The sequence below is a fragment of the Mirounga leonina genome, unplaced genomic scaffold (assembly GCF_011800145.1).
Source record: "Mirounga leonina isolate KUSES-001 unplaced genomic scaffold, KU_Mleo_1.0 Mir_168, whole genome shotgun sequence".
In the NCBI taxonomy this organism is placed as follows: domain Eukaryota; kingdom Metazoa; phylum Chordata; class Mammalia; order Carnivora; family Phocidae; genus Mirounga; species Mirounga leonina.
Genome location: NW_023270426.1, coordinates 31,370,491 through 31,385,542, shown reverse-complemented (window position 1 = coordinate 31,385,542; position 15,052 = coordinate 31,370,491). Strand labels below are relative to the sequence as shown.

General features: G+C 35.5%; 1 protein-coding gene across 1 annotated transcript in view; it reads right to left on the bottom strand.

Moving 5' to 3' along the window:
- Positions 1–15,052, bottom strand: part of MTREX (Mtr4 exosome RNA helicase) — a 114,512-nt gene that overhangs the window by 91,721 nt on the left and 7,739 nt on the right. Inside the window, exons 2-5 of the mRNA XM_035014428.1 lie at positions 12,048–12,185; positions 10,432–10,498; positions 6,667–6,729; positions 5,222–5,334 (exon numbers count right to left, since the gene is read on the bottom strand). Coding sequence (XP_034870319.1) covers positions 5,222–5,334; positions 6,667–6,729; positions 10,432–10,498; positions 12,048–12,185 — 381 coding nt within the window. The remainder of the gene's footprint in view (positions 1–5,221; positions 5,335–6,666; positions 6,730–10,431; positions 10,499–12,047; positions 12,186–15,052) is intronic.

The window sequence follows — 15,052 nt, the reverse complement described above, 5'->3', positions numbered from 1 at the left end:
TTTGTTTTTTTAAGGAAAATTCTATTAAGTATTTAAATAAAGACCATGAAATGATAACTAAGGTTAGCACTGTAGTAGAGTCTCCTTGTTTAAAATATAATTCTGGCCCACAACAGACTCATAACCTATTTGGGGAAATAAAAATAACATTCATCACAGCTGTATAACCATATTCCCCAAATAGTGAAATAAACAAATAATTAAAAGTATCCAAACATGATCAAATACATAGTTTAAGAGAGAGATATGAAACAGAAAAGGATACAGAGATGCTACAATATATTATCTAAACTGTCCACTTTTGAACAAAAAAATTAGAAGATACAAAAAGAAACAGGGAAGAATGATCCATACTTAGGAAAAAAAGCAGTCATGAGAAACTAATTCTTAGTGGGTAAAGATGTTAGACTTTGAGTAGACAAAGACTTGAATGCAGCTATTAGAAATGTGCAAAAAAAATGGAAGGAAGGCATGTTCTAAGAATGAGAAGAAATAGAGGGTAATTATTCAACAAACAGGCCATCGCAACAGAGAGGCCAAAACTATGACATAAATAAATGAAAACACTACAGATGAAAAGTATAACTAAAATGAAGAATTCACTAGATGGGCTCAAGAGCAGATTTGAGATGACAGAACAGTGTCAGTAAATATGAGGACAGATCAACAAAAATGATCAAATCTAAAGAAAGAAAGATACAGAAGAAAAAAATAGAGAACCTCAAGTGTCCCAGCGGAAGTTCCAAAGTGAGAAAAAAGTATCTGAAAAAATAACAATGAAAACTTCCTAAATTTGTTTTAAAAAATATTAATCTACAGAATCACACCTAGAGACACCATCAAACTCTGAATAAAAAAGACAAACAGAAAGTCTTCAAAGCAGCAAGAAAACATTAACACTGGGAAACATTCAAAGACCCAAATCAAAGTTTTAGAGACGAAAAATGCAATGTCTGGGGCGCCAGGGTGGCTCAATCGTTAAGAGTCTGCCTTTGACTCAGGTCATGATCCCAGAGTCCTGGGCTCGAGTCCCACAGGTTCCCTGCTCAGTGGGAAGCCTGCTTCTCCCTCTCTCACTCCCCCTGCTTGTGTTCCCTCTCTTGCTGTGTCTCTGTCAAATCTTTAAAAAAAAAAAAAGAAAAATGCAATGTCTGATTTGAAATACACTTGATAAAAATAAAATCAGATTAGACATTGCAGAAAAAAGATGAATAAACTTGAGGACCTATCAAGAAAAGCTGTCCAAAGTGAAAAAGAATCAACTCCAAAAAATAATAAGAAATAGAGTATAAGTGGGCTGTGAGACAAACTAAAGTGGCATGATAGAAGTGAAGTCCCCAACAAACTAGAAGGAATTATAAACATATAATTTATGTTTCAAATAAAAAATAGCTGAAAGTGGGGCGCCTGGGGGGCTCAGTCGTTAAGTGTCTGCCTTCGGCTCAGGTCATGGTCCCAGAGTCCTGAGATCGAGCCCGCACATCAGGCTCCCTGCTCAGCGGGAAGCCTGCTTCTCCCTCTCCCACTCCCCCTGCTTGTGTTCCTTCTCTCGCTGTGTCTCTGTCAAATAAATAAATAAAATCTTAAAAAAAAAAAAATAGCTGGAAATATCCCAAATGTGATAAAAAACTATAATAAACACACAAATCTGAGAAGCCCAACAAACTCAAGCACAAGAAACATGAGAAGAACTCTGTAAAGTCACATCATAATCAAACTGCTTCAAAAGAGTGATGAGATTAAAGACAGCCAAACATCCCATCAAAGCAATATGCAAAGAAGCAGGAAAATACTGACCTATAATAAAGGGAAAAGTCAATCAAAACAGATGAAGAAGTAACCCAGATGAAAAAAACAGCAATAAGGAATTTAAACAGTTTATAACAGTAATCCATACGTTCAGGAAACTAGAAGAGGGATGCCTGAGCAGCTCAGTTGGTTAAGCATCTGACTTTGGTTCAGGTCATCATCTCAGGGTCCTGGGATCAAGCCCCACATCAGGCTCCCTGATTGGTGGGGAGTCTGCCTCTCTCTCCCTCTCCCATGCTCGTGCGCTCTCGCTCTCAAATTAAGAAAATCTCAAAAAAAAAAAAAAAAAAAACCCAAAACAAACAAACAAAAAAACAAAGAAGCTAGAAGAAAGTTAAGTAGAAAGTAGAGGCATGGGATGTAAAAGATAAAAACCACACACACAAATGAACTTCTACCAAGGAAAACTATGGTATGAGATGAAAATGCAATGAATGGATTAATGACATAATAGACAATTAATGAAATGAAAGATACAGCATTAGAAAAGGCCCAAAATTAAACACACAAAAATGGAACATACTATCAGTGAATCATGAGACAACTATAAGTGGCCTAATATAATCCTAATTAGAGTCCTCAAAGAAGAGGTGCCATAGGGAGCAATGAAAAACAAACCCAAAGCACAAGAAACATGAAAAAAACTACACCAAGCCTCATCATAAACAAACTGCTTAAAACCACTGATAAAGATAAGATCTTGAAGTAGCCTTAAAGTATCTGCAGAGGAACAAGGTAAGGATGATAGTGGATTTCATCATAAACTATACAAGTCAAAAGGTACTCTTAAGAGAATTAGAATTCTATATTAAGTGCAACTATCTTTCAAAAATGAAGACAAAATAAAAGGTATTTTAGACATGCAGAAGTTGAAAGAATTTTTCATCAGGAGATTTGTACTACCATAAACTGTAAAGGAGTTTCTTCAGAATCAAATAACATATCAAAACATATCAAATTAGGGCGCCTGGGTGGCTCAGTTGGTTGAGCGACTGCCTTCGGCTCAGGTCATGATCCTGGAGTCCCTGGATCGAGTCCCGCATCGGGCTCCCTGCTCGGCAGGGAGTCTGCTTCTCCCTCTGACCCTCCCCCCTCTCATGCTCTCTCTCTCTCTCATTCTCTCTCTCAAATAAATAAATAAAATCTTTAAAAAAAAAAATCAAATTATTTTGAAAACATATCAAAAGCATTTCCCAAATATACCAAATCAAACATAACAAAATCTATGTTGCAGCTACAGCAATATTAAACAAAAATTTATACCACTAAATGCCTGTATTAGTAAAAGAAAGGTCTCAAATCAGTGTCTTCACCTTTCCTCACTAAAAAACTAAAAAAAGGAAGAGCAAATGAATCCCCCAAATCCAAATCTAAATCATAAAATAGAAAATAAGAAAACAACAGAGAAAAATCAGTAAAACCAAAATCTTGTTCTTTGAGAAGATCAGTATGACTGGTAGACCTTTAGCAAACTAATCAGTAAAATATAGAGAACATTACACTGATACCAAAACCAGAAAAAGACATTACAATAAAACTATAGCCCAATACCCTTCATGAACATAGATACAAAAATTCTTAACACATTTCTAGAAGATCTAATCCAATAATATATCTACCAACAGGAACTTTTTTTGGGTTCCTAGATCCCACTGAAACATGGGGGTCTCCCCTACTCACACACCAAGCAATTCTTACTAGCAGGGTGTCTTGAGAATTCAATTAAATTCTGATACTCCCCAGAGATAGCATCAGATTATACAACTTAAGGGCTCAGTTTCTCAAAGACTGCCCTCCAGCCCCAACTTCAGATGCCAGTAGCAAGCCCCAGGCCAGTTACCTGTGCTTCTGACCAACTGGCTTCAGATTGAAGGTTCCAACAACTTCCTTCTTGGTATAGAGCATTTTGCTAGAGCGGCTCACCAAACTCAGGAAACACTTAACATTTATCAGTATATTAAAGGCTATAAATCAACAACCAGATGAAGAAATGTATGGGGAAAAGACAAAGAGCTCCCATGCCCTTCCTATCCAGGTGCACAGTCTTCCGGAACATCTGTTCCAGGAACATCTGCACATATTCCCCAACCTGGAAGCTCACCAACCTGAGGCCTTTTGGGTTTTTATGGAAGCTTCACTACATAGTCATGACTAAGTCATTAGCCATTGGTTGATTCAACCCCCAGGCCTCTTCCATCTATCCTCCCTAGAGGTCAGGCGAGAGGGTTGGTGGAACTAAAAGTTCCAACCCTTTTATCACACAGGTGGTTCTCCTGGCTACATCCAAGTGACATCATTAACCTAACAAAAGACACCTTTATTGCTCTTATTACATGAAATTCCAAGGGTTTTAGGAACCGTGACTCAGGAACCATGGATGAAGACCAAATAAATACATGAAATATATATCTGGTCATTCTGATGACCAAATATGTATTTCTTATCAATCACAATATTGTGGTTTATTAATAGGGTTTTATGTATCACAATCTTGCAGGGTTTATCTTAGGGTGGTTTATTATTTGAAAATTAATGTCTTCAACATAGTAACAAAAAAAAAGCATTTGACAAAATACGATAGCTAAATATTCTGTATGCATATATATACACACATACACAATTACATGCAAACTTGGAATACAAGGAAGGGAATGTCTTCAAGTTGATAAAAGGCATCTATGAAACACCTACAAGATAATAGCATGCTGATGAAAGGCTTAGTATCAGGAACATGGCAAAGATGTCCTCTCTCATCACTTCTACTCAACATTGTACTGGATGTTCTAACCAGTGCAATAAGGAAAGACATTAAAAGTATTTAAATTAAAAAGAAAAAAGGAAAAGTGTCTTTATTTACAGAAATCAAACAGAAAAACTTAAACTTTTAAACGGTGAAATAAGAAGCAGTTGTTTCAAAAAATTTCATTTAAAAAGCAGAAGAACAAGAAAAGAATGGGACAGAGGAGCATAAGACATCCAGAAAACAATTAACAAAATTCCTCCAGTGAATAGGTACTAATATACCTATTAGTAATTACTTTAAATGTAGACAGACTATATTCTCCAATAAAAAGACAGAGTGGCTGAATGGATTAAAAAACACACTCAACTACATGCTACCTAAAGAGACTCACTTCAGATGGTAAGGACACACACAGACTGAAAGTGAAGGAATGGAAAAGGATATTCCAAGTAAATGGAAACCAAGAAAGCTGGGGAAACTATACTTCTATCAGACAAAACAGACTTTAAAACAAAGACTATAATAAGAGATAAAGAACAACATTACATAATAATAAAAGTGTCACTCCAACAAGAGGATGTAAGATTGTAAGCCAACAAAGGAACACCTACATATATAAAGCAAATATTAACAGACCTAAAATTTCCTTTAAATAGAAAAGCTACTCACTCAGCGCATACAGTTTTTCCTGCTGATGTATGTGCAGATACTAAAACAGACTGATTATTATCAACACACTGAATGGCTTCTCTTTGAAAAGCATCAAGAATGAACGGGTATTCCTATAAAAAGAAAATAATATATCTGCATGAAAAATATCATACCATATCAGAACACACTTAAAATCAAGAGATGCTACCCCCAGAAGCATTCTGGGAGCATTTCTTTATGATTCTATTTAGGAAATATACCACCCAATAGAGAAAATTAGGAAGAGTAAAAAAAACACCTTTAACTAAACAGCAAAGAAGTTAGTTCTGCTGTCTATAATCTTTCAATTAACTTTGCTAATACACACATTATATTAGTTACAATATAGTAACATTACCATTTATCAACAACATGTTTTGTGGTAGGCACTGTGCAACACATTTTCCATATATTATTATTACTAGCCTTCACAACAACCCCTAAAATAGGTATTCTTTCCTTTCACAGATAGGGAACTCTGAAGCTCTGAAAAGCAAAGTCCCTCACTTAAGTTCACTAAGCAGAGGCAGAATACTACACATCTACTAGACTTTAAAGATTTCATACTTGGGGCGCCTGGGTGGCTCAGGCGTTAAGCGTCTGCCTTCAGCTCAGGTCATGATCCCAGGGTCCTGGGATCGAGCCCCGTATCGGGCTCCCTGCTCAGCAGGAAGCCTGCTTCTCCCTCTCCACTACCCCTGCTTGTGTTCCCTCTCTCACTGTCTCTCTCTCTGTCAAATAAATAAATAAAATCTTAAAAAAAAGGATTTCATACTTACTCCACCATTCTACCTTCTTCATTTAAAGAAAATATGATTTGGAAAATTTCTATTAATCATTTCAGTTCTTTCAGAACTTCAAAATCCATTTAATACAAGCATTAGAGTTTAAATTTCATTAAAGTTTGTTAAACTCCCAAAACTGTATGTATAAGTTATTGTACACATGCTTTTTTCCTAGACAAAGGCTGATAATTTTCATTTGATTCTTTAAAAAGGTGGAAAATCATTACTTTCATTTTTAAAAATCTCATCACATGATGCTTTTTTTTTTATCATGGCTATTTACTGATTTGCTTCTTATTATACTTGACTTCAGGTGGCTTCTTCTTGGTTTATATACACTGGGAAGTATAAAAATCTCATTTGGAAGAGTTTATCTAAGGGGCTCCTGGTGGCTCAGTCATTAAGTGTCTGCCTTTGTCTCAGGTCATGATCCCGGGGTCCTGGGTTTGAGCCCCACATCAGACTCCCTGCTTGGCAAGAAGCCTGCTTCTCCCTCTCCTGCTCCCCCCGCTTGTGTTCCCTCTCTCTGTCAAAAAAAAAAAAAAAAAAAACTTTAAAAAAAAAATAAAAGAGTTTATCTTTAAGATTTTTAGAAAAGAGACACAGAACCGTACAAACTGTATTGTCTAACGTACAGACCTTTGCAGCTTTTCCAACTCGAGGTTTAAGTGGTAAATAATCTTCATCTGCAGGAAGTGCAACCTGATGTTAAAAAAAAAAAATCACCAACTTACTATTTGGAGAACTGATACATTCAACACTCCATAATTAATGACAGTTTGAAAAATAAAAGGGATAGTGTTCGATATAGTCTTAGACACTGTAAAATTAAATAACTTCCTTTAATAACAAGTACTAAAGCTAGAATAATCAAAAAACCTCTACCTGTGTTTATCTAATGGTAATGTAATTAAAACCTTTTAAGTTTATCTTCCTGAAGAAATTGTGTTTATTAAGGTCTAGGACCTATCCTAGCTATCTTTGTATTTTCCACAGCCTGATACTAATGAAAGCTCAAAAAAGCTGAATGGACATAAAAAGGATGTTCCTATATGAAAGAAAGCTATGCAGAATAAAATACTATTTCCTAAAACAGAAATTTATTTTCCTCCAGTGAAAATTAAGATCCGGAGAGCAGTTCATAATGTATCTAAATTCCCAAGAATTAAACCATTTAGTATATAAATCCAGAGGGGCAAAATAAACTACACACAAAGATTAGAAATAATTTATAGGAACAATACTTCAATAAGCAAGTATTACATGAAATTACCCATCTTAGAAATACTAAGAGATTGTGGGTAAATTTCCAACTTGATTATAGCTGACCCTTGAACAAGACAGGATTTGGGGCAACAACTTCCCCCAGCCCCTCTCTGCACAGTCGAAAATCCATGTGTAACTTTTGATTCCCCCAAAATTTACCTATTAGTAGCCTACGGTTAACCAGAAGCCTTACTGATGACATAGTTAATACATATTTTATATATATACTATATTCTTAAGATAAACTAAGCTAGAGAAAAGACTATAATTAAGAAAATCCTAAGGAAGAGAAAAACACATTTATAGTACTGTATTTATAAAAAACTACCTACTTTTAAGTTGACCTGTGCAGTTCAAAATCACTATGTGATTTTACAATTACCCACATATATAAACATACATATAATCACAATATGTCGGTAGTATTTCAAAAAAGACTAGTAAGTAGGGGGCGCCTGGGTGGCTCAGTTGATAAGCGTCTGCCTTCGGCTCAGGTCATGGTCCCAGGGTGCTGGGATTGAGCCCCATATCGGGCTCCCTGCTCGGCGGGGGGCCCTGCTTCTCCCTCCCCCACTCCCCCTGCTTGTGTTCTTTCTCTCACTGTGTCTCTGTCAAATAAACAAATAAAATCTTTAAAAAAAAAAAAAGGACTAAGTAGACCCTGATTATAATGAAGAAAAGTGAAATTTAGTAAATTATGAAACCTAATAAATAATACCCAGTATAATGAATGTGTTAGAAGAAATGTGACATTCTAAATGGAATCATAAAGGGGAGGCAAGAGTTAGAATTTGGTATTTTATCCTGCACACATTAAGAAAGAGTAAATTACCAAGTGTTTTTACTAATGAATGAATACTTCCAGGGGACAGAATAGTTTTCATTAGTCTTTCCCTTAATACTATATATTCCCCTTTATTAGGATTCTAAGAAACTTCTAAATAGTTTCCGATTCCCAGGTAGTTTGTTAGACAACTACTTATCCTGAATTTCAGGAAATGTCATGCTTTTGTATACCTCCATCTCTTACGAATATGATCAAAGTGAGTCTATCCAACAAAGCACAACCCTTGGTAAACTGACAAAATCAAATTTCTAGATCTAGAAATCTGAAGCCTAGAACCCAGATCATGGTATGATTCCCATACAATATTATCAACTTATAGTGCTGTAGCTGATGAGCTGAGTGACCCTCTCACATCTCTTCTGGTACTTTCTATGACATGAGCAAAGAACATCAGTGGGGAGCAATTAAGATTTTAACTTCTCTAAGATTTAACAGAAGAAAGAACAATAGATCGTGTTTTCACTTGTACGAGAATCAAAAAGGTTTTGTTTTTATTTTCTGAAAACAGTCTGGGTAAGACAAACATATGACAGGAAAGACACTAAGGAGTCAGAAAAATAGAAAACCAGCAAAACGATCAAGAGTCAAATAAACCTACCACATAGTCACTGGTGATTTTTGCCACAGCAGTTTGGAAGAAATGGAGAAGAAATCTAATTGCAGTATATTTAAAAATGAATGGCAAGTTAGAAAGTCTAGCAGAGATTTTCCTAGCAGAGCAGTCAAAAGTAATTCTGAAAAGGGACCACATCTCTTTTATCTCTTTATACTCAGTGAATAATACAATGTTCCCAACATTCAAAAGATATATACTGAATTAAAGACTACAAAATGGGGGGAAAAACCCCCACAACATAGTGGCTGTAAAGCAACCCAGAATAAAAGAAGCTTCTGAATATTCATATGCTGATAGGAAAGGGCAAATAGAGAAGAGATTTGATGCTAGAAATAGTCAAGGGAAAATGGAATGATCTAAGTCTTTGTGAAAGCAAGATAAGTTACAACCAAGAACACTGGCAAAACAAGCCTCCCTTAGCATTGCCTTTTCCTTTGAGTGGATGTGACAGGTGTAGATAGGCATGGCGAAGGAGGTTATAAACAGAGGACACTCCAACTTGATACCCTCAAGCCTCTAAAGGAAGTAAAAGGTAAAGTTAGCTGCAAAAAGTGAGAAGTGACAGAGGAGAGATTGCAGAGAATTGTGAAGGAAAGAAAGAACTTTTGACCTCTAAAGAGCAAATTTTGTGCCCCCTTGCTATCTTTTTAAGACCAGAGCTTTGAATAGGGTCTAACATAAGTACTGAATGAATGATCAAATGGGTATTACAAATGCCAAGTTAAGTGCTATTCTAAAGGAACATAAAAGAACTTATGAAAACAAGTGCAGAAGAACAGGTATTTTACTTTTTAAATTTTTTTTTAAGTTTTTATTTATTTATTTGAGAGAGAGTACAAGCTGGGGAGAGAGGCAAAGGGAGAGGGAGAAGCAGACCCCCGCTGAGCAGGGAGCCTGATGTGGGGCTTAATCCCAGATCCCTGGGATCATGACCCAAGCCAAAGGCAGATGCTGAGCCACCCAGGCACCCCAAGAACAGGTATTTTAAAAACAAGGTTCTAATGTCTATTCTAAATGTCTATCAAAAGCCATTTTTCTCAATTTGGAATTATTGTGCTCACTCAATAAAGACTTTTAATAAGACTTACCAATTTCCTGCAATAATAACTTCTAAGGTCATATTGTAAAGACAGAAGGCTTAGTAACTATGTTACAGTTCCCTCATGTCCTTAATGTTTATAAATTCTTACTTCTAAAGGGTTACTAAAGCTATCAGAGACTACCACCTTCTGGCGAATAATGAAATGGCAACATATCATTTAACCAGAGAAGAAATGAAAAAGCATGTGACCTGTAAAATGGCACTGTTATTTGACTTCAGGAGTACCGAACATCTACTCTGTGCCAGGTCCCTTATGCTAATTTTCTTCTGTAATCTTCACAACCGCCCCATGAGGTAAATCACATTATTCCAAATTTAAAAATTAAAAAAACAATGTCAAAAAGGTTAAGAAATTAATCTAAGACTGTAGTTAGATAAAATGCTGTGTCAAGATCTGAGTTCAGTTTAGAATACAAAGCCCCAGCTCCTTCCACTGGACTATATACCCCAGAGGAATTACTAATATTGTTTCCAAAGCCCCTAAGACTAAACTGCTTGCTAATGATCACACCAGACAGCCAAAAGCAAACTCCCAATGATAACACCAACTTTCTATATATTCTTTATGCTTACCTCATGTGTACATCCTTCGACAGTTTCAACAGATTGTACCTTGACTCTGGGCATCAAGTCTGCCAAACTTAAAAAAAAAAAAATTATTGAAGTTACATTAAATTATTTTTCTATAATTAGATAATAAGCCTCCAGTCTGCACTGTTAAGGAAAATGACACTGCCCAATTATCAGTATTAAAATTGGAAAGAATTTGCTATTAAGAATATTCAAAAAAAAAAAATTTTTTTTTTTTTAAAGATTTTATTTACTTATTTGACAGAGAGAGACATAGTGAGAGCAGAAACACAAGCAGGGGGAGTAGGAGAGGGAGAAGCAGGCTTCCCGCGGAGCAGGGAGCCTGATGTGGGACTCGATCCCAGGACCTTGGGATCATGACCTGAGCTGAAGGCAGATGCTTAACGACTGAGCCACCCAGGCGCCCCTCAAAAAATTTTTCCAATTACTCAAATCTATGCTGAGAATTCAAAATAATCAGTTAACATCTATATTTACAAATAGAGTACAGATGCCAAGTGGATTATTTAAAGAAATGTACCAGCTTAGTTCCAGTAACTATTAAAAACAAAAAAACAAAAAACCACCCCTCCAAAGCATTGTCACTACTTCAAAACATGAAGCTGGTTATAAAAACCATTACGTGATAGAGAGTACAAAATAAACTAGCTTAATAAAGACGTTGCTATAATTTATAGAAGTGTTCCCTATTCTCTTCAAAATCCTAAGTTCTTATCTAGGTTCTGTTTAGACTCTGAAAAGGACAGGACTGTGGATAAACTGAAGAAAAATCATACTTTGGACAAAACCCAAGGGTTACTACAATAAGCAACAATGATTTTAAATTGCCAATATTATATTGTAACCTATTCCACTAGCTTTGGAAAACGGTGCATCTGAAATATTTCAGTGACACATCTACCACCATTAATAGTAGCTATTTGCTAGCTACAACAGCTAACTGGTTTAAAAAATTCACAGAAAGAGTAAATTCTTCATGGTAGTGCCAAGCCAAAATATGGCATAACAAGGAGAAGCAAAGCTGTGAAGATTCATCACCGCAATAACAAACGGGTCAACCTAAGTAAGTGGTATCAAATTCTATTTCTCTTCTAGAAGAGAAATACCAGCTATTTCAGTCACAGATATCCCTGGGTCTCCGTCACTGATAGCATTCTTGAGATTCACAGCCACTCTATTGCAACATGTAAGAATTCCTCTTAATATTCCTCTTAATATTCCTTCTCACTTATACTTTCCATTGGGTCTGTTTTATTCTTTCCATTCATTCTACTTTCAGTAATCCTCTCCTTGGGAGATTAACAAATAAAGGAAATATGGGCGTATTTTTCTTTTAAAAAAAAAAATCAGGCTTCAGGATTCTTTCTCAAAGTTGGGTTCTAAAATAGTAAAAGATAAATCTTTTCTATATTGTCTTCCATGCCCCCAAACTTAGACAGATATTCTATATTTTTGTATGAATATAACTAAAAAATATTTTTCATTTCTTCAATTCAACAAATATTTTTTATAAAGTAGCAACATGTAAGTAATCTTCCAGATTTCATGCAACCATCTAATTTAAGAGTTACTAACATTTATGACAATGGAAATAGTACCTTAAATCTTCAGTTACTGATTCTTCCATCCTAGGCTTCTTTCCAAAAATGGGTTCATCTGTGCCCTCAAAATCTGCATCTCTCTTGGATTTTCCAATATTAGTTGACTCTGATTGCAATTTACCATCAAAACGTTTCCTGAAACGTAAATGGTTTAGAATCAATTCTGCAGTATTAGTTCTTCCTTCCAGTGATTTTATAAATTATTATTCCATATATAATAGATGCCATTTATAGAAAGTCATGCAAGCAGGTGTTACAAATCAAAACTAGCTAAAGCCCAGAATACCCTAATAAAACTGAACAGTACTACTGGATATTTACCCCAAAGATACAAATATAGTGACCCGAAGAGGTACATGCACCCCAATGTTTATAGCAGCAATGTCCACAATAGCCAAACTATGGAAAGAGCCAAGATGTCCCTCAACAGATGAATGGATAAAGAAGAGTGGTATATATATAATGGAATATTATGCAGCCATCAAAACAAAACAAAACAAAAACCCACACGAAATCTTGCCATTTGCAACGTTGTGCATAGAACTAGAGGGTATTATGCTAAGCGAACAAATCAATTAGAGAAAGACAAGTATCATATGATCTCACTGATACAAGGAATTCTTAATCTCAGGAAACAAACTGAGGGTTGCTGGAGTGTGGGGGATGAGAGGGATGGGGTGGCTGGGTGACAGACATTGGGGAGGGTATGTACTATGTATGGTGAGCGCTGTGAATTGTGTAAGACTGATGAATCACAGACCTGTACCTCTGAAACAAATAATACATTATATGTTAAAAAAAAAAAAAAGAAGATAGTAGGAAGGGAAAAATGAAGGGGGGGAAACTGGAGGGGGAGATGAACCATGAGAGACTATGGACTCTGAGAAACAAACTGAGGGTTTTAGAGGGGAGGGGGTGGGGGGATGGGTTAGCCTGGTGATGGGTATTAAGGAGGGCACGAACTGAATGGAGCACTGGGTGTTATATGCAAACAATTAATCATGAAACACTATATCAAAAACTAATGATGTAATGAATGGTGACTAACATAATAAAATAAAAAAAAACTGAACAGTACTCTTGACATTTCATTATTTTCTTGTAAATTTTGCTTTAAAAATATTCTACAGCTCACATTAACATAATTAACATCATACTTTTAAAAATTATAAATTAAAACAATGTTAAACATTTATTTACATGAGCAACTTCAATAAAAATTCAATGCTTTCGCTTGTCCCATGACATTACTATTACAGAGAAAATTTTTTCTTTGTGGTTGGATTCATTGGTCAAAAGTAGTGACAATGAATGGTATTAGTAGACTAGGTATCCAGACAGGAATTCAATCTGACCTACATGCTTGTTACATTAAACAATTACATGTGGATTTTAGATCTAATTATGAAAGGTGAAACAACAAAGCCTCTAGAAGATAAAACAAGAGTATTTTCATGTTTTACTAAATAGGACATAGAATTATTAACAAAAAATTAAGTCTGATAAATTGGAGTGCATTAAAACTAAGAATTTTTGGGGATGCCTGGGTGGCTCAGTTGGTTAAGCCTCTGCCTTCGGTTCAGGTCATGATCTCAGGGTCCTGGGATCAAGTCCCGCATCAGGCTCCCTGCTCAGGAGGGAGCCTGCTTCTCCCTCTGCCTGCCGCTCCCCCCTGCTTGTGCTCTCTCGCTCTCTCTCTGATAAATAAATAAAATCTTTAAAAAAAAAAAAAAACTAAGAATTTTTGTTAATCAAAAGATATTAAGAGAGTAAAGGGGCAAGACAAAGAGTAGAAGACATCTGAACCACATATAACTGACAAAAGCCATATATCTAAATAAAATACAGGGGGTGGAGATTACAAATTTAAAAATAAATAAATAAATGATAATAAAGACTTGAACAGGCATTTTACAAAAGAGGATATCCAAATGGCCAGTAAGCATATGAAAATAAGCTCAAAATAATTACTCACAGGGAAAATAAATTAGACTATATTGAATCAGTGGCTCTCAAATTTTTGAATTCTGAATTCTTTACAAGTCTTAAAAATGATGGAGGATTTCAAAGTATTTTGTTTATGTAGTTATACCTACTGGTATAATAAAATTGAGAATTTTTAAAATATTTACTTATTTCATTTTTTTTTAAAGATTCTATCTATTTATTTGACAGAAGAAAGACACAGCAAGAGAGGGAACACAAGCAGGGGGAGCGGGAGAGGGAGAATCAGGCTTCCCGCTGAGCAGGGAGCCAGATGTGGGGCTCAATCCCAGGACCCTGGGATCATGACCTGAGCCGAAGGCAGATGCTTACCAACTGAGCCACCCAGGCACCTCTCTTTACTTATTTCATTTTAAAATAGCAATAACAAAACCATAATATTAACATAAATAACACTTGATAAAAAGTATTTTCAAAATGAGAAGAGCGGCATTGTTTTATATTTTTACAAATCTCTTTAATGTCTGTCTTAAGAGAATGCATCTGGAGTCTGCATCTCTTTCTGCATTCAACTTTAGATAGCTACCATCATGAATTTCATGAACAATGCTAAGCCAAAGTTAGACACAAAGGTATATATTCTGAATGATTCCATTTACATAATATTCACAAACAGAAAAAAATATGTTATAAAGGATAGTCACTTTTTTGGGGGGAAAAGAAGGATGTCTGAAATATTCTATTTTTTGTCTCAAATGAGGGTTACATCAGTATGTTCATTTTATGAAAATTCAGCTTATGGACTTTTATATTTCTCTTATGTTTTACTTAAAAAGTTCTTTTTAAAAGAGTAACAAATAGTAACGATCTGTATGCTTTAACAATCTTTCCATAACGAAGCTCCTTCTTTGATGCTTAGCAAAACCTGAAATTTGTAAATCCTATTACTACCAATTTAGTTGGAAAGGTGTTTACTCTTGTCCCATATTTGCTGCCATGTATCAGTTGGATAAGCCATCAATTTCCTTGGGCCTCAGTAAAGTAAGACATTTGGAAGA